This window comes from Toxotes jaculatrix, chromosome 9 (assembly GCF_017976425.1).
Source record: "Toxotes jaculatrix isolate fToxJac2 chromosome 9, fToxJac2.pri, whole genome shotgun sequence".
NCBI classification, from domain to species: Eukaryota; Metazoa; Chordata; class Actinopteri; family Toxotidae; genus Toxotes; species Toxotes jaculatrix.
In genome coordinates this window covers 5,220,889-5,238,884 of record NC_054402.1, presented here as the reverse complement: position 1 = coordinate 5,238,884, position 17,996 = coordinate 5,220,889, and the positions used below count along the sequence as shown (strand labels likewise).

At 42.5% G+C, this 17,996-nt stretch overlaps 1 protein-coding gene across 1 annotated transcript; it reads right to left on the bottom strand.

The window, feature by feature from the left end:
* Positions 1-40: 40 nt before the first annotated feature.
* On the bottom strand, positions 41-17,915 carry LOC121187137 (protein KIAA0100-like). The gene is made up of 40 exons (XM_041046266.1): positions 17,796-17,915; positions 17,106-17,238; positions 16,827-16,953; positions 16,620-16,669; positions 16,388-16,529; positions 16,190-16,308; positions 16,004-16,064; positions 15,747-15,930; positions 14,890-15,013; positions 14,651-14,775; positions 14,478-14,545; positions 14,245-14,381; positions 13,554-13,672; positions 12,930-13,123; positions 12,281-12,572; positions 11,372-11,595; positions 10,233-11,283; positions 9,934-10,125; positions 9,418-9,620; positions 9,190-9,308; positions 8,862-9,085; positions 8,202-8,392; positions 7,934-8,033; positions 7,624-7,823; positions 7,239-7,536; positions 7,001-7,158; positions 6,437-6,643; positions 6,059-6,158; positions 5,720-5,902; positions 5,429-5,550; positions 5,162-5,317; positions 4,786-4,907; positions 4,510-4,690; positions 4,110-4,196; positions 3,149-3,259; positions 2,912-3,047; positions 2,484-2,608; positions 1,820-1,921; positions 1,491-1,625; positions 41-1,384 (listed from the first exon to the last, which is right to left on the bottom strand). The coding sequence occupies exons 2-40, from the start codon at positions 17,174-17,176 to the stop codon at positions 1,199-1,201; spliced, it is 6,726 nt and encodes a 2,241-aa protein (XP_040902200.1). The 5' UTR covers positions 17,177-17,238; positions 17,796-17,915; the 3' UTR covers positions 41-1,198.
* Between the last annotated feature and the right edge of the window lie 81 nt (positions 17,916-17,996).

Here is a 17,996-nt window from a genome sequence, read left to right as displayed (position 1 = left end):
ATTCTGCACATAAATCCAAACACGGATGCACCCACTGAGAGACTATAATATTTTTTATTGACATATAAACAATAAGCCACAGAGCTGATAGAAATGTGAACAGATTTGTTTTTATGATATGTTCCTTTTAAATGAAATGTCTTGAGTATTTTGTTTTCTTCTCTTCGACAGAAATGTGACTGAAATGAGAAGCTTTAGAAGCGCAGTCATACAAGTAATCTGACAGGAAACACGTGATTACAAAAATATCAAAATACTTTGCATAAAAAGTGCTTTAGTGTTAAAATTACAAAACATACACTCAGCGATTAGCTGCAACACATTTCTTTTTGCCACAATACCATCAAACCGGGTGCCACATTACACAACACATTAAAATGTTTTTGCTGCTCCGTTCACGATATATTGCACTGAGGTGAGGTACAGTAAAACAGCTAGCTGAGGGATGCAGATGCTCATTTACAAGTAGGAAATAAAATAGCATCTTCCGTGGGGAAAAAAGGGCCTTCCTGTCAGAGACAGTCATACAGCCATGAACAACTTCTATAAGCTTTAATTAATAAAACATACTGATTTATCTATGGCGTTTCAGAATCTAATATTTACAGCTGACAGCGTTGAAGGTGCATTTAATTGAGTCCTATTTATTCTGACAGACTTAGCTTCTGACATACAGTGTGTTCCTGAGCCAGCAGAGTTGCTCTCAGTCTCGCATCTACAGAAGCAGAGGAAGCAGAAACAGTGACGTGCTAGCTACACACTGCAAATCTTCCTCGCTACATTCAATGCAAAGTGGTCATTATTTTCATGGTTGCAGAGTGTATGAAATGCAGAGGGACATTTTAATGGCACACAAATAAAGAAGATAATATATATTTGGTCAAAATGGCACCCTGGTAATCCTGGAGCTGTTTGAGTTCCCTGCAGGGATTTTGGGCATAAACTGAAATCGGAGAGCCCAGAATATTTCTTTGAGTTCAGCAGGACCATATGATATAGTAAACTATCAACCCAAAACTTTCTGAGATGCTCTATCATCTCCCTTTTCACTGTGGTTCACATTGCCAGACTGTTATTCTGACCCCTAACAGTCTGCTGTTTTCCCTGATGCCTGTGCTGAGGGAGTGTTTCAGCCTGAGTAAACTGGATCATCCAGTTAAACTCAGGCTCGGTCTGAAATGTGCGAGTGTTGTTTGTTTCACTTGCGTCGACTGAAGATGCTCTTCTTGCTCGAGCTCTTGTCTGCGGTGCTGAGGCCGATGAGGAGTCGCGCCTTCTCATCTTCCTCCTGCTGCTGCAGGCTGTTGTCCGACTTCCCTTCAGACGCCTTCCCCCGCAGGTCTGAGCCAGAGGCCGGCTTCAGACGCAGCTTCTCTTTTATCATCTGAGCAACAAGAAGCAAAAAGGACAACAAGGTGTCTGCCTTTAATCACAGCTTATGTGGTTTTAAACTAGTGGTGGAGAGAAGTCCAAAGTACAGTTTTGTGTACCTGTGCTACAAGTGCTTTCCGACTGTCCCTTTTCACAGCCATGGCAAAGTCGAGCCAAGTCCAGGTATTGTTATGGTACTCCAAACAAGGCAGAACCAGGTTCAGGTCCTTCCAGTCCACACTGCTCTTTTCTCCCTGAGGAAGACGGACATTTCACAGCAAAACACTAGTTTAATATTAATGAATCATCTGACCAGGGACAGAAAAGCACTTAAGTAAAAAGCGAAACAAACCTTTTTTTTTACCCATTATATTTTATGATTAAGTGGTAAAATAAAACCTTTGAGTTTTAAATCTAGCAACATACTGTCAAGAGCTCAGGAACTCACCTTATAGCTGACACACAGGGGCACCTGGGGAATCTTGATGTAGATGAAGGAGTTGTTCATGGCAGCTCGCTCCTTCATTTTATCAATGTCATCCACAGGGTGCTGGAGGGAACAAATTATAAAATACCTCATCTTAAAGGAATAAAAACAGCACTTGGTTTTGCCTGGCTTTTACATATGTGGTTTGCCTCACCCCTCAGTACAGGTTCTTACAAGCCTTCATGTGTTATATTTGTTTTATGCCTGTGTTCTCATTATTATATCTCCCTTCTCTACAGAGTAAATGCACTAATTTTATGTGTAAAGGAAAGGTGAAAACTGGGTAACTGGGGTTGTAAGGATCTGTTTTGGGATTGAAATATCCCACCTCACCATTGTCAGCTTTTTCGTGTATTATATTATTATTTGCTTTTGAGCAACCACAGCAAGACCTCTAGCCATGGAAATTTCTCCTATTCATTATCAACAAAATCTTGAAAGAAGAGGATCTAATTTTCCTGTGAAAACTGAAAATGTAACCCTCAACATAAAGCAAACCCCCCTGGTGTTGTACGAGCCACGTATCACCCCTGGTGATCTTGTCTGTTCTTTTTATTTTATGCATTTATTTTGCTGCTAAAACAATAAAAATAAAGTTTGTTCACAAAAAAAAAAGCGTGAATACCTCTGGAGGTTTCCTGAATGACCTCCTGACCCCCGCAGTGCGGTTCAGCCCCTGGGCGACACCTTTGCTGGGGCCCATGGCACCCATGGTGTCCTCTGATGACTGCCGAGTCTTGACAGGGATACCTATGACACAGACCACATCAGCATCAGCACTGTGGCCTCTGGGTGACTCTGCACCCTACACCTTATACTCCCTCTGAGTCTCTTCCTCACATATCTCAAGGTTACATCCACAGTGACAGAGCCTGATAATAGCTCAGAGGATAACATAACACAGTAATGGGAATTCAACACCACACACACACACACACACACACACGCCTGCCAGATAAAATGGAAACTATTATTGATCAGTTAGTCGGTATGGATTGCAGGCTTTTGATCACACAAAGTGCTACTCAGTTTACTGCTGTCATATTTCCATACCAGTAGTAACCAATCTGAACTTGTCCTCCTCATCGGTGACCTCCTCCTCCTCAACATTTCTTCCTGGGAAGAAAAATCCCATCATTCTTTTGAAGAACTGGTACATCAGCTGGATGGTGAGAGGCACCACATTCACCTGACGATATAAAAAAAAAAAAAATTAGCTGCTATTGGAAAACAAGCTTCAATGAAATACCATCTACTTGTATCAGAGCAGCTGCAAGTGAAATCTCTCACCTCAAAATGTTCCTTCACAGAGATTCCTCCCACAGGGGGGCGCACTTTACTGAAGATACGCAAAGCAAACTGCCGTCCTGACTGACAGTTACTCTGAGGACGAAGGACGACCTATAAAACGAAAAGGAGTTCATCTTATCTTCAGAGACATTAAACCACGAGCTCTAGCAGCTGGAACTTGAAAAAATCCTACTGTATTTTGATATAATGTTGAAAACATAAAACGGCACAAACAATTAATAATATGAGCACAGAGTGAAAAACAGCATGAGGTTTCAAGTGCACTTGTGATGAGTCCTCATTCGCACATGCATCAATGAATCCTTGAGTGTGCATGCAACACTGAATATGAAACTCTGAGGAGAACACGGAGTGATCCCATCTGGACAAACAAGATGGCGTCAACACAGACGTCACAGTCTTGTCACTGTACCAGCAGCATACATACCCTCACACGCTGCACAGAGGAAACCAGGCAGAGAGTCATAAATGTGAGTATAAACAGCATTTTAGGCTATGTTAATAGGCACGCAGTCGCCACATTATTAGGTACACCTGTAAACTGTAACTGTATCCAAAACAACAGCTCTGCTATAGATTATACTTTTGAACAGAGAATAACGTTCAGTTTCGATTGAGACTGTCGCAGAGTCGTTAATTTAACTTCACATGTATGTTTATTATTGAGGTTGTAGCCCGAGGTGGTGTTGAACTGGACTGCGTTATTTTGAGAGGCATTTTCATGTTTTACCCGCGCCATTCACAAACATGAGGGGGAAAACATTAGAGACACATTTGAATAAAATGCAGACCAGAACAACACCATGGAAGACCTCAATAAAAAAAACCACACATTTGAGTTGACAGTGTCAAGCTGAACATTATTATTAATTTTTATTCTGGTGACTGTGAAAAAAAGATCTGAGTAACCAAATGAGAATAATCTGAATAACTCCTTTACCTTGTATGCTGCATTGGGCAGCAGGTTGTTCATTGTGAACCACCCTAGCTCCAAAAGATGCTCTGCTGTGTCATCAGACTTGTTCAGCTGTGGGAGAAAATATTCACAGAACGGTTAACATTTACCATCCAGTTGTGATCAGGAATAATTTTAGGAATAAGAAACCTTATCATACTATCTGAAGTGCAAATTTGTCTTTCTGCAGTTAGATTTTATGCATTTAGTTAACCAAATTCACAAGTGGTATGACTTAAAGTATGGTTCCTGTTATCCTCAGAAAGTTCCTCAGACAGGCTACAGGAAGAGGCAGCAGGATCTGATTTTTTTAAGCCTGGATGGACTACCATCATCAGCCATCTGTCTCAAACTCCAGACTCTTACAGCTGCTTGCTGTGCCCACCTTGCTGTACATGAATCTCTGCAGCTCCAGCTCAGCGATACCAAGCTGGCCATCCTCTTCAGTCAAACACCAGCGGGCCTGGGCAAAGTAGATCTCTGTTCTCCTCACCACGCTCACATCCTCTGGAGGCTTACGCAGCTCCAGCTTGTTTGCGCGCTGCAGCTGGAAGTCCTTAAAACACCTGCAGGTAAGAGAATATAATAAAAGAATATATTAGTTTTTACCTGTGTGCCATATCTTCCCAGTACTGGATGTGGAGGAGTGCTGATGTTAGACCTGATGAGAATGTTGAGCTCTTCGCTCTTCATCTGCATGTCATTCTTCTCCTGATTTAGCTGGTTCTGCAGTCTCGTGTTGATCTCCAACAGTTCATCACTGCTTAGATCCTCGGACTGTGCCTGCAAGATGACAAAAAGACAAAAGCATAAAGAAAGTTTAAAGTGCATGACTTAGCAAAGTCATAAAAAATAAAGGACAAAGGCTGATTTGTGGCATTTTTTTGGCATACTTTGGACTTTCAACCCAAATTAATTTAGATTATAATAATGCTACACTGTCAAATTGCCCTAGTTGTTCTGCCTGTTCCCCTGTTGTTTATTTGTCGTAAATGCAGCATTGTCAGTGTCACTTGAAAACATGATGAGTGGCTCACCCTGATGTTTGAGTAAATCTGCTTCTCAAGGCGTCTAATCTGAGCAAGGTGCTGTCTGACAGCCTCCTGGAGATGTAAGATGCTGCTGCGCTGCTCCTCTGGGTTACTGGAAATTTCCAGCTGGAAACGCACTCGCTGCTTTTTCTCACTGTGCTCCTGAACACACCAAACAGAGGAAAAAACACAGAATAAGCGGAGATGAAATACCAGAAAACATGGAAATCTTCTGTAAATTGGGACAATTAGCACACTGATGCTGCAGCCAACCTTGCGCCTGGGCTCCACGTGCAACAACAGGTTGTTGACAATGTCCAGGATCATAGCGTACTGAACAGGGTTAGTCGATATCTCAAGGTCATGGTGAATGAGGGTGAAGGTGTCCACAGCCCCTGGAAAAATCACAAAGGAACATTCTTTAAAGCGCATACATAGCATCTTAGTGAAAATCATAAACCCATCCTCCTCCCATGTTCTGATTTGTGCATGATTGTGGGTGCATCAGATGCATTCTTCCTGGTGTGCAGATTTAAAACACTGTCTCTAGGTGACCAGACATACCAGCCTGTTTTTTCAGCAGGTCCTCTTTCTCGTGGTTATTTCTCAGCTCTGGTGGTTTGATCTGTGTGGCCAGCTCTGGGTTGATGTCATGACTGTAACTGATGTAGTGCATCCGGCAGCTGCAACGTGAGATGATGCGCTGGACCTGCTGAGCTTCGTTCACTTGAGCTGGCTGGTTCCAGTCTACAGTTATTGAAGAGGAAAACGGTTACTGTAAAGCACACAAGATCAATCATTTGTCCATTTAAGCAGGAACCTTTACAGCTGCAGAGGCAGTGTGGTGTAAGTGCCCCGCAGGGCAGATTATTTCAAAAACTATGCGGTAAGAAAGAGCAATACCTGTAGTGGTGCTAACCATTCCTCCCACAGCCTGGCCGCTCTCCATTAGCTCAAGCACAGAGTCCAGGTTACGCTGCCGGTGTTCCTCTATGTTTTTCACCTAAACACAACAAGAAGCAAATCAGATCAGGAACAGCACTGCACAAAAAAGAGGAATTACTATTAAGCTTTGGTTGCCATGTGGTTGAAAAACTGAGTTTTATAATGTTTCTCTATTTAATATAAGTCAGAAGGAAACATAATTAAATTTACAAAACTACACAGATGAAAAACAAACTGCATTTATAACTATGCTAATTTGTACTTGTGGAACGTGGACATGTTATTCCTCATTCAGGCCTGTAAAACACACTGACACCAGGTGAGAGCTGTGCCTACCTCCAGCCACAACTGCCTGTCCTCATGCTCAGATGGATTAGGCTCCATGGTGGCAAAGTACTGCATGCCATCCAGCAGACAGGTCCAGGTGGTCTTCTGCTTCAGGGTGTCATTGTACCAGGAAGGGTGGTGCTCACACTGCAGCAGCTGAGCCTTTGCTGCAGACACCAACACACACCCTGCTGTCTCTGTGCCTCGCAACATCATCTAGTAAAAGCAGAACAGAGGAGGATCACAACACTGGGCCACTCAGATAACTGACCTGCATTCATCACACCATGTTTGGGAGAAAACCTGAATTTTCAAAGAGAGAATCTTTTAAAGACGCATATTTTTTTTTAGTTCATTCACAAAGTTTCATCAGCCCATACTGTAGGATGTAGTAGCCCACATAACTCGATGTTCCTGTGGCAGAACAAGTGATCCTTCAATTACATATTTAACACGTAACCGAACAAATCTGTTCGTTATCAGTATTGAGTACCAAGAAAGTGACCATAAGTAACAGTATGGAAAATTAAACAACGTATGAATAAATAAAACTGGTATTATCAGCGTATTTACCTGACAGTTGACTAACTCGATAAACCAGTTGCGGTTAAAGACATCGTCTGTCTGGCAGGCTGCGATGCCACACAGCTGGTCGCTGACACCTGAGTCCTCTTCTGAAAACACCACAAACTTGTCTGTTTCCTCAATCAGTTTCTGGAGCATTGATGTTCCTATAAAATAAAGAGGAAAAAGAAGAGGTTAGTGGACCTGAAATAACTTGGCCATTGTCTCAATCAAGCAATTTCCTCACCTTCATTTTGACTTTTTTCTGCTCGATTGATGGTGGGCACAACAGGTGTGGTAGGAGCTGTGGTCGGAGAGTAGTTGGAAGGAGAGCGCTTGAGCTTCTTGGTCTGCAGCTGTGTGTCGATCCTCAGACCCTTCAAAGCTTCAGTGGAGAGATTTCTTTTCAGCACAGATGCCTTTTTGTAACCGTCGTAAAGCCCAAAGGCTATGTTCCTATTAGTAGTGGTCCAGGAAGCACGCAGGTCCACCAGACGCAGTTTGTGAGTGTAAGAGGCATTCGTCTCATCCTTCTGGCTCACCTCCTGTCAGAAACATTGGAAGAGATCTTGATTATGAAAATATCATCAGTAAAGAACAGGTTTAAACTTGAGCTACCTCTGGGCTTTTACCTCCTCCATGCGGTTGCTCTGTCGCTGGTAGCTCAGGGAAGACAGGCTGAGCAGGTGAGTCTTCTTCACCTGAGCATTGATCTGGTGGTCAGCTGTCTCATCCCAGGTGGACGCCATCAGGTGAACTGTCACCTGTGAGAGCTCGCTAACCATCTGAGTCACATTCCATTCAGAGATCAGCCTCCTCATCACAGTGCCAGCTGAGATAATGTATAAACAGAGACACATGCATCCACATTAAAAATACTCCAAGTCAAGTCAGTCTGTAAGTTTTAATATGTTGCTTTTCCTGAATCACATCATGTTTTACCCTGAGGAATAAGCCTCTGTGCCCCTCGAGTGAAGACATGGCCTTTGTTGCACTCCACTTGGATCCCTCTCTGCTGAGCGAAGGAGGCCCAGTAATGCACCTGAAAGTTGCACAATGTACACAAACGGTAGGTAAACAAATTAAAGGAAACACTTATTAAATCAAAGCACACACTGCACTGTGTAAATGATTGAAAGTGCAGATTTAATGGTAAAAACATGAAGCAGATTTTTTGTGCTGGAGGGCAGCCTAAAAAAAAACCACTTACTTGTAGTTGTGGGAAGGCAGCTGTGTAGGACATCTGTTTGTAGTGCTGACCCAGCTTCTTGCGGATCGGCCTGAGGCTGTGGAAGAGCTTGCCTCGGCAGATTGGTCGAGATACACTCGTCCAGGTGGCCCAGAAGTTTTGCATCCAGCGCAGAGTGCTGCTGTACAGCAGGATTCTGGGCTGACACGGTTCTACAAAGATAAAATATGCATAAGCTCTCTACAGCAAGATACATTATGATACTGTTCTTTAAGGAAAGTAGGCTTAAGTTAGCTAGACAGAATATCTAACCAGCTTATTTTGGAGCTTTTAAAGAGCCTTTTTCTGCCACACACAATGCAAGCTGATACTAGAATGGTGGAAAACAAGTAGGAACAAAAAGGCCTACAGTTGTTTATAAAGTACATTACATTTATATCACACTGAAAATTTCTGAAAAGCCTTCAACAATCCACTGTTGACAAAAATACTACTTTTAGTGTGTAACATCTCCCAGAAGCTTGCAATCACATACTACGCAAATGATAACTTTGTTACTGTCTACAACAAGCAAGAGAAAACATTTTTGTGAATGAAATAAGACTTTTTTAATACTTTTTTCTTATGAAAGCGAATTCAAGACTTTTCTGCAATTATCCTGTCTAACAGAGTCACATGTACCTGTGCCACAGTGCTGGTTAAGGTCCATGGTGATGGAGAGGTTGAGGTTCTCAGAGCGAAAGGCTCTGTAGGAGTCATGAGGTTGTCCTGAGGTCACGTCTGCAATGTTCTCCGCACAGCAGAGCATTACAGCGTGGTGGTCATGGGGGTTACCATGGCATAGCCACTGGAGGTCAAGGGTCATACACACATTGGGTAGACGCAGAAAACAGATGTCATCATACCTAGCATGGGGAGAAAAAAGGCACTTTATCACTGAACGATTCTCTACAAACAGAATTAAAAGTTGCATTTAAACACTATTTTCACCTCTGATTCCTCCACTTACTTTGATGCTGTCCTGACATTTACATCCAAGTCTCCTTTAAAAACAAACTGTCCAGGGTTCCAGTCGAAGTTCAGCTTATTCCATTCCCAGTGTAGATTTTCTGTAGTGTTATAAGGGTCCTGTAAAAATGCAAGTCATCTCAAGATTAATATCATGCACTATGTAAAAACTGCATATATCTGCTGGACAGAAAAGAGACATTTGTCTGTCAGGTGCACAGTGTTTTACCTCTGTGGCTAGCTGATGAAGATTGGCCTGTTCAATGTCCATAACCCAATGTCCGTGCAGCAGGAGACGACTTTTGTCCCACCATGCGAGGGGAGGTGAGGGATCAACTGTGGGTTTGGTCAGCAGGTCAACTGACTGTCCGATCAAAGTCCAGGCAGGGTCCCAACATGGGCCCCACACGATCGTGTAGAGAGAGATGTTAGCTGTAAAAAGTTTCATTGTGAGACATGAATTTTAAATGTATGAAAGAGTGAACCTCACATCAAAGAACATTAAGGATGCAAAACTGTGGATAAAATGATTATCATGACTGTTTTTGCTCAATACTGATAACGATTCACTGACATAAGTCTGGTTTCAGAACAAAAAAACAAAAAAACAGTCCCACAGTTGTCACTTGCACCCAAATTTTGCACCAACAGCTGTTAAAAAGTTGTGTCAATCAATAAAACAATAACTTCCAGATGACTGTGCTGGGACAATACAATGGTGCCAAACGATGTACCCATAACCCACATTTGAAATCATAGTAGAACTTGAGTGGTGGCATATTCCTGTGGACCGTCACATCTCCCCATGGTGGACCAAGTGGGACGATCTCCTTGCGATGAGCTTTTGCCTGTCCATCCTGCTCTGTCCCAATGAGACGACCCGACAGCTCCCAGTCCCGGATCTCAAACAGGTAGCGAGGGTAGTCCCGAATTCTCACTGACACAAAGCAATGACAGTAAAAAGGTAAATCATTTTGCATATGCTGTGTTAAGACCAGTCTATAAGGCCTTTAATTACATTTTTTCAAGTTTAGTTTTACCTACCTAAAAATGCAGCCAGTTTAAACTTGACTGCACGGCACCACTGGACCACCAGAGGGAGTCCTTCTCTGGGGAAGGGACTGATCCTGTCAATGTCCCTCAGCTGCTCTCTCACCCTCTCAGGCCCATGAAGGGACTGATCAGCCAGGGCTACTAGCTCCAAGTCTGACACAGTCCACGTCAGCAGAGACTTCCTCATGGGTGTGTTTGCGTAGAGGCGGCGTGAGCGCTGGATGTAGATCTCTATGTGCTTTTTCTCCAGTGAACTATACAGCTCTTCTATTTTTCTGGCAGGCAGAAGTTCTCCATGCTGCTTGCGCAGATCGGCCACCTTCTTATCCAGAAGCTGCAGACGCTTTGCACTTTCCTTACTCTCGTCCTTCATCAGCTCATAGTTGTCTCTTAGCTTGATTTCAAAAACATCGTCCAGGAAGACAAACGAGAACTGACTGATTTTGAACACCAGGTCAGGAGGGAGGTGTTGGACATCAGAGGCCTGGCTCGGGGAGCGATGGAGAGTCTTCAACCACTTCTGCACGCTAATGGCCTTGTCAAAGGTGTTTGAGAAATTGTACTGGTAGGGGAACTCGACAGCCAGGGAAGGACACGTGAGAACCCAGACACGATTGTGAGGAGTGATGAGGAAGGGGAAAGTGTCTCTGTGCAGCTGCATCTCAGTCAGCTCCGTGTGTGTCTCAACATCCAGACCTTTAAAGGAGACGATGTTGTTGCCGTCAAAGTTGAAGATCAGTGAAGGGGAGATTATGTGCATGGAGCCAGCATGCTTGGAGACTGAGAGGGACACTGAGTGCAGGAGAATATAGTTCTGCTCACTAACATGGGCTGTTAAACGCGTACAGGCCAGTTCCACGCGCACACACAGTCTTCTACTCTGACCTGACGCAACTTCACTCTCTGTAGGTTCGACTGGACATTCCTCTCCTTTCTCTCCACAGAGCATACGCCAACAAGCCTGAGCTTCTGTCATGTGCTGATATAAGACCATGTGGTCTGGTGGAGTCCATTCGACAGTGACCTCCTCTTCACTTTGAACCTGATTAAGACATGGCAACAAAAAATATGAATACTGACACAGAAATTCTTTCAGTGCAGAGAAATAAAACGTGTCCTGATCTGTTTACCTGTAAGGTATGGGTGGTGAGGTGGTAAGAGAAGGCTATTGCGGTGAGTTTGAGCACAGGGTTAGGGGTTTGGGAGGCAGGGCAACACATTTCCATGTTCTCTGTGAGCGTCTTGACCACAGACAAGCTCACACCCTGTAGAGACACTGTGGAGACACTGTGGAGTCCTGAGCTCTCTGCAGAGCTCAGGACTCCTACAGTGTCCATCCGCAAAGACACAGCTCCTAAAGAAAAAACAAGTGAATAAAACAAATGATATATTAATTAATATATTAAAATGATGACAAACTGTTAGAGTGCAGAATTATGCCCAAGAAGAAAATGAAAATGCAGAGGGACATCTGGAAGAAGAAAGGCATGTTCACTTCTCTTTGGGCCAGCTTTAAAATTAATTCCTGCAACACTTTGGGCCATTTCTTTTCCTCATTTAATTTCTTCTCTTTCAGATATATCTGTCATTATCTATGCTGTCTGGCAACAAAGCAGAAGTCTAGGGCTGAAAGTATCAATTGTTTTTACGATGCTCAATAAAATGTCAGAAATAAAGTGAAAAATCCCCACCAGTTTAGTTCAGTGTCATATAAGACAAAGAAAAGCAAAACCGCACAACTGAGAAGCTGGAACTAAGTAATGTTTGGCATTTTTGCTTGAAAAATAACTACTAATCAATTAATTAACTAATTATCAAAATATCTGTTAGTGAATTTTCTGTTGATTATAATCTATCAATAGACTGAGATCTACAGAAGCCACATCCATTTGGTCCTTGCAGTGCCTGTAGAGAATAAAAATGCTTACTTAAGAAAATGTATATTAAAACAGTGGAATTAGGACCTGTCTTTTCTCAACACCCTGTGGTACACTACACATCTATCCTAAAAAAAACACTTTCAATAAGCAGCTCCTTACCTGCCAGATTAGAGAGTGTGAACACATTCACGTCCTCAAGGCGGCAGTCCAGCTTAAACAGCAGGTGCAGATGTGAGGAGGGGTGGACAGTTTCAACAATTGGGGGAGACACTACAGCCACATCCGACAGCTGTGGCCCAGTATCACCAGGAACACAAATGAGGGACAGCAGGCGAGACAGGCACAGCGCACAGGTCTCTGAAAGCTCCACTTGAAGCCCTTTCAGACTAGACTCCACGCTCAGACTCGGAGACTGGCTACTCGACTCCAAAAGGGGTCTGTTAAAACTCCCCTAGAAGGAGGAAACATTAAAAGTACACAAACATTGAACATGAAAACTAGGTTTAACTTGAACTAGCATGTTCTGAGTTAATAGCTTTCATCTAATTTTGTGGTTGGAGGATTCACCAAACATATATTAAAAAAATACATCCAAAGAATTATAGAAAACAGAAACGAAAAGAACACTCGGCACTTAAGAGAAGGCTGTTGATTAAATGTAATGGTGTAGCTGTGTAGATATATGGGTATACACAAGGAAACATTTGATTATGTATTTCAAAAAATGTGATAATGAATATGTATATTGATGATTATACATATAATAAAAGAAGTTTCTCAATGCTTCTTAATTGTTTCTGTTTCCTACCTGAAGACTGAGCGAGTCTAAAATGAGTGCTTCTCCCCACACATGTTTACCAGGAGGGTGGGGTGCTTGCTGGATATGAGACCCCTGACCCACTCTCCACCAGAAGTTGTCCAGGGACAGTGAGGCACGCTGATGCACATTCTGGGACTCAGGGCTTTCTTTGTCAACCTTAATGTCAAGAAGATGCTGCAGCTCTACAGACATGGAGAGATGGAAAAATGTTTACATTTGCTGCAGTATAGAGGTTTAAATAATTCTTGGTAGAAAGCTGTGAAAAGTCAACAGTGGCAAAAGGAGAAGAAGTTAATGTTTAACATTTAAAGGGCACTCTAAGGAAAGACCATATCTAATCTAGTTTGTTTGAAAAAGGCTGACCCCAAAGTTGCCTACCGAATAAAAACTCTGAAGATTTACTGGAGGAAAATGTGTTGTAACAGGAGTACATGACTTGCACATGGTGTAAAGTAATAACATTATGTGCCATTGCTTACCCCATTGTGTTGAGGTTATACTTTAACGCAACAATGCCCTCATTTTGTAATGTAGCAATAACATCATATGACGCTCACCTGCCTACCTCTGTGTGTATGTGCACGTGTGCAACTTGTGAAACACAGACAGTACCTGCACTGGCAGACAGGAAGCCGAGAGCAAAAGGCGTCGTGTCTCCCAGCTGAACAGACACATTAACATTGGAGACAGAGGAAGTGATCATCACCGGAGCATCCAGGTGAGGGAGGCGCCTGAGGAAAAGGAGGGTGGGCAAATAATCTAATGGACTACACAACACAATAAGGTCATGGAAAAACAACAGAGAACGAGTGATGCGCACACACAAAAACACATGGATAAGAAAGAGAAGAGAGCAAAAGGGATTAGAATGGTATTTTCATTGCAGTGGGAGACTTAAGCAAAGTGACAGAAGACAGACTCAGAAGACAGAGTAACCTTTTAAAGACATCACAGAAAATGTCTGGCTGTTCATATCTGATCCCCGTGCAACCCACACTGACTCAGTGCTGTGACTGCAGCCAAAGGTGCATCTACTAAATACTAACTTGAAGGGGGTGAATATTTACACAATGACTCATTTTAAATTATATATTTTTAATTAATTGACATTACTTTGTAGAAAGCTGTTTTCACGCTGACATTAAAGGGGCTTTTTTTTTTGTAAATTCTTGTTTAAAAAAACAAATTGACCATAATTCCATTTATAAAAGTAATAAAAGGGGGTAACATCCATGGGGGCAAATACTTTTTTGTAGGCACCATATAGCAATCAAAAGCTTTGAGTTTTTGTGTTGCAACTTACCTTTTTTTATGTGCTGCTTTCCTGTGAATTAGCTGTTCCCATGGAAATAGATTTAGCCAGTGGGAGAACTCCTGGTGACGGTAGTGTATGATGCAAGTGTTTACTGTGAATGACCCTGAGATGTCAATTGATGTGACCTAAATTTACAAAAACACAAGAAAAAAATCAACATTATAAGTCATGCATTTAAGAAGTCCTGACCAGACAATGCGACCATCAAGGATCTTTCTTACGTGCAGGGCTGCCTTCAGAGTGTTCACACAAAGGATTCTTTGCCTACTTTGAGAGAGGAGAAGTCCATCTAAAAATTTAAAAAAACAACAAACAAAGACAAGCACATATTATTCATTGCTTTTTCCTCCCTCCAACTCTCTGCATTGCGTCTGGCACCCAGCTGTCCACTAACCCTCTAGAAGGAGCTCCAGGCTGCTCTGGGGAAAGCTCAGCTCAGGAGTGAAGCTTTTAAGAGGAAGTTGCTCATTGTCACGTCCATAGGAGACCTTTAAAGACTTCAGAGTCCAGTTCAGGTGTCTGTACAGATGGGAGAAAGACGGGAAAACTTTTTAAGGTGGTATGTCATTGAATAGAGAATCGAACTGTACAAAACAATAATTGCAGGAAGCCGATGGTAAAACACTGACTCACCTTTTCTGGCTGTGCATGGACAGGGTTACATTTGTATTATCAAATTCCACATTGACCTTGTGGGGAATCAGCTGATGAAACCTTTCCACAGCCTCAGTCTGGATGAACTCTGTGCTTTCACACTCTGAGAGAAAACAGTATTAATGCCATTAAATCACAATATTATGTATAATCAAAAACATCACTTGCAACTTATATTAATACATTCATCAAAAATCCTTTTGGGATATTTAAAAATAAGCAGATCATCTGGTGTCTACTCAAATGTAAATCTATATTTCACCAAAAATACCATCTGTCTGAAAAGGCAGGAATGAGGCAGGTTTTAATTCATAAAACTGTGCCCATAAACACAAAGTATTCTGGGAATTATGGTCAAAAGTTACTAGCAATGGTGCTTTAATGCTTGGGTTTCTAATGATCCAAAAATAAGTTTTGCATGGAAGTACTTTTGTGAGCTTATGTGCCATTTCCTCTTTTTCCCTTGTGACTGTTAGAGTGTATTTACATGGTTAAATTAGATGTAAAGTCAGCAGAAAACTATCGGTGCTATCACATTTATAGTTCTGGCTTCTTACTGTGAGTATATTGACTTTATCAAATTCAAGAGGACTGTAAGTAAGCTTTGAGCTTCTAGGAGCATCCAGCTAAAGGTCAGACTAAGACTTATATATTTAATATACAGGCTGAAATGCCTCAGCTCACACAACCAGCATTTCCATAATTGGAAATTTGAATCAGAAGCTGAGCAGTGAGATAAACTATTCAAGACTGACTGATTATTGCCATCTCTGGTTTGTTAAATCATTCTCATAATCATTTTGACATTTCAAAGATTGTACCCTGCGCCTGCTCACCAGACGTATCACAAACACTCTTTGAGGGAGACGGGGGCAGCATGAGTTGGCTGAGGAACAGTCCTTCATGCAGCTCTGCGATAAGTGTTCTCACACTCAGGGACAGGCAACCCGGCTTCATGTCAGGTAGGCTCACATCTCCAGATAGCAACAGGCTGAGGGCCACTTCAGCCAAACATATGTCCTACAGTAGAGAGCACATTAGTCACACATGTTCAGCCACAAGTTTCTATTTCAGTGGCAATAACAGAACTCACCAGTTGACTGCTTTTAAGCACTTTACTGCTTAGCTGTCCGACTGAGAAGTCCCACGCCAACCTGCAAAAAATGTTTAAAAAAATGACTGAGTATCACGTCACCTGTTCTGACAATTCTTACAACTTTGAGCAGATCAGCCGTAGACAGAAACAATAAACAGCTGTAAAGAACAAAGATGTAATTACCTTTTACTCTGGTGGTCAAGTAACAAGGTGATGCCTGTGATGGTCATGTGCCATAGAGACTCCGACAGTGCTAGGTTCACTACCATCACATTGATCGAGCTAACGTGGAACGACAGCAGCTGAGAGCACAAGACAGGAAATGAGACATTGTCTACAACTATGTTTAGCACAAGACTGATCTACAGTGAGTCTCCATACTTGTGACAGAAAGCGCAGCGTTGTGGGGCTGACTGAAATCTTCCCTGACTTCTTTCCATGGCTCTTCTTCAACAAAGGTTTCAGTGGTGCTTGCAAGTCAAACCTAACTCTGGTTTCGCCAACACATAATGCCATGTATCTCCTGAAAAACACAAGCTCATGCTTAATTATTCTTACAAACAGAATCAAAAGCTGTAATAAGTAATGACAAAGCATCAGTGGCTGAACTTACGGTAAATCCTGGTTTAGAAGTTTACTTGAAATCCATATTCTGTCAATTTCCTGTCATCAAGAGAGTCACTGTTATAGTTCACTAAGTCATCGAAAAGTAGCCTCGATATATTATGGGAAAGTGCACAAACATGTACTCCTGACATGGGAACGGTAACCACGGCATAAGCTCAGGACATAAATGTCATGTAAACACAGTGTGTCTTACCAGAGTATGCTGGGGGTGAAACTGGATACTGACTCCATGGACAGAAAACAGCCCTACTGATTTGATCTTTAGATCAGCATTCAGGACAGTCTGGAAGAATCGCACAGCCAGGGTGCAAACGAGCCACCTGCGAGCCCAAGACAAATGGAGAAATCTTAGATCTAGTACAAACGTCTGGGTAAATCCTGTAAACAGTGTATTCTATGTTAAAGTAAATTGTTGTTCAAAGTATTTATTGCAATCATGGATATACTGTAACTCAGCCCACACATTTCTTACCTGAAAATGACACATAACAACACAACGCCAAGCAGCAGGATTAGAAGGAAGGATATCAGCAAGAGAGACATTGTGTCCCAAGTTGTTCACACCCAAATCTTGGACATGGGTCTGGCTGCTCCTCTGTCAGCTGCTGTCAAGGAGGAAGAGATGCAGCTATTTCAGCTTAGCACACCATACATTCGGGTGCTTCAGGCTATGTGTGAGTGGCCGTTTACTTGCAAACAATGAAAAATAAACTGTCTCACCTTGTGACTGCCTGAGACAACACTTACAATGCAGATCCTAAAACGCTGGTTGTGTGATATTCAGCTAACGGTAACAGCTAGCCTCACAGTGCTAACATTGCTAATTAATTACAGTGTAGTAACAAGCCGAACATGAAATAGCACGTAGCTCAACTTTATCCCTCAACAGCGTGTACAAACTTCACCTAAACTAACTCCTCGTTAACTGGTCTCCAGTGGGAAAACTTTGACTGGTGTAAATGGGCTGCTAGCATTAGCCCAAACGTACCACACATGAAATAGTTAAAGATAACTGCCGCCGCGTCACCTAAAAATCTGTAGCAAAACTGTGCTAGCATTGTAGCACGCTAACGCTACAGCTAACTTAGCATTGTTTTTGTTTTTTTGTTAACTACCTACCGTTGCTCACTTAGGCTTCCCAGCAGTAGTCAAACTCACTTACCCCGACATATTTAAAGAACTGGTTCTTCGGTGCGCAGCATTACGGCCGCAGGAAACAGTTCCAGCTGACAGTTCGCTCTCTGCTCAGGCAGAGTAAACACTCCGGCTCTGCTCTGGTCCGCCCCGCTCAACTGGCAGCTCTTTTCACTTGCAGCCGAGAAGTGCGACTCAAGTGGGAGAGAAGCCGGAACACCGCCAAAAA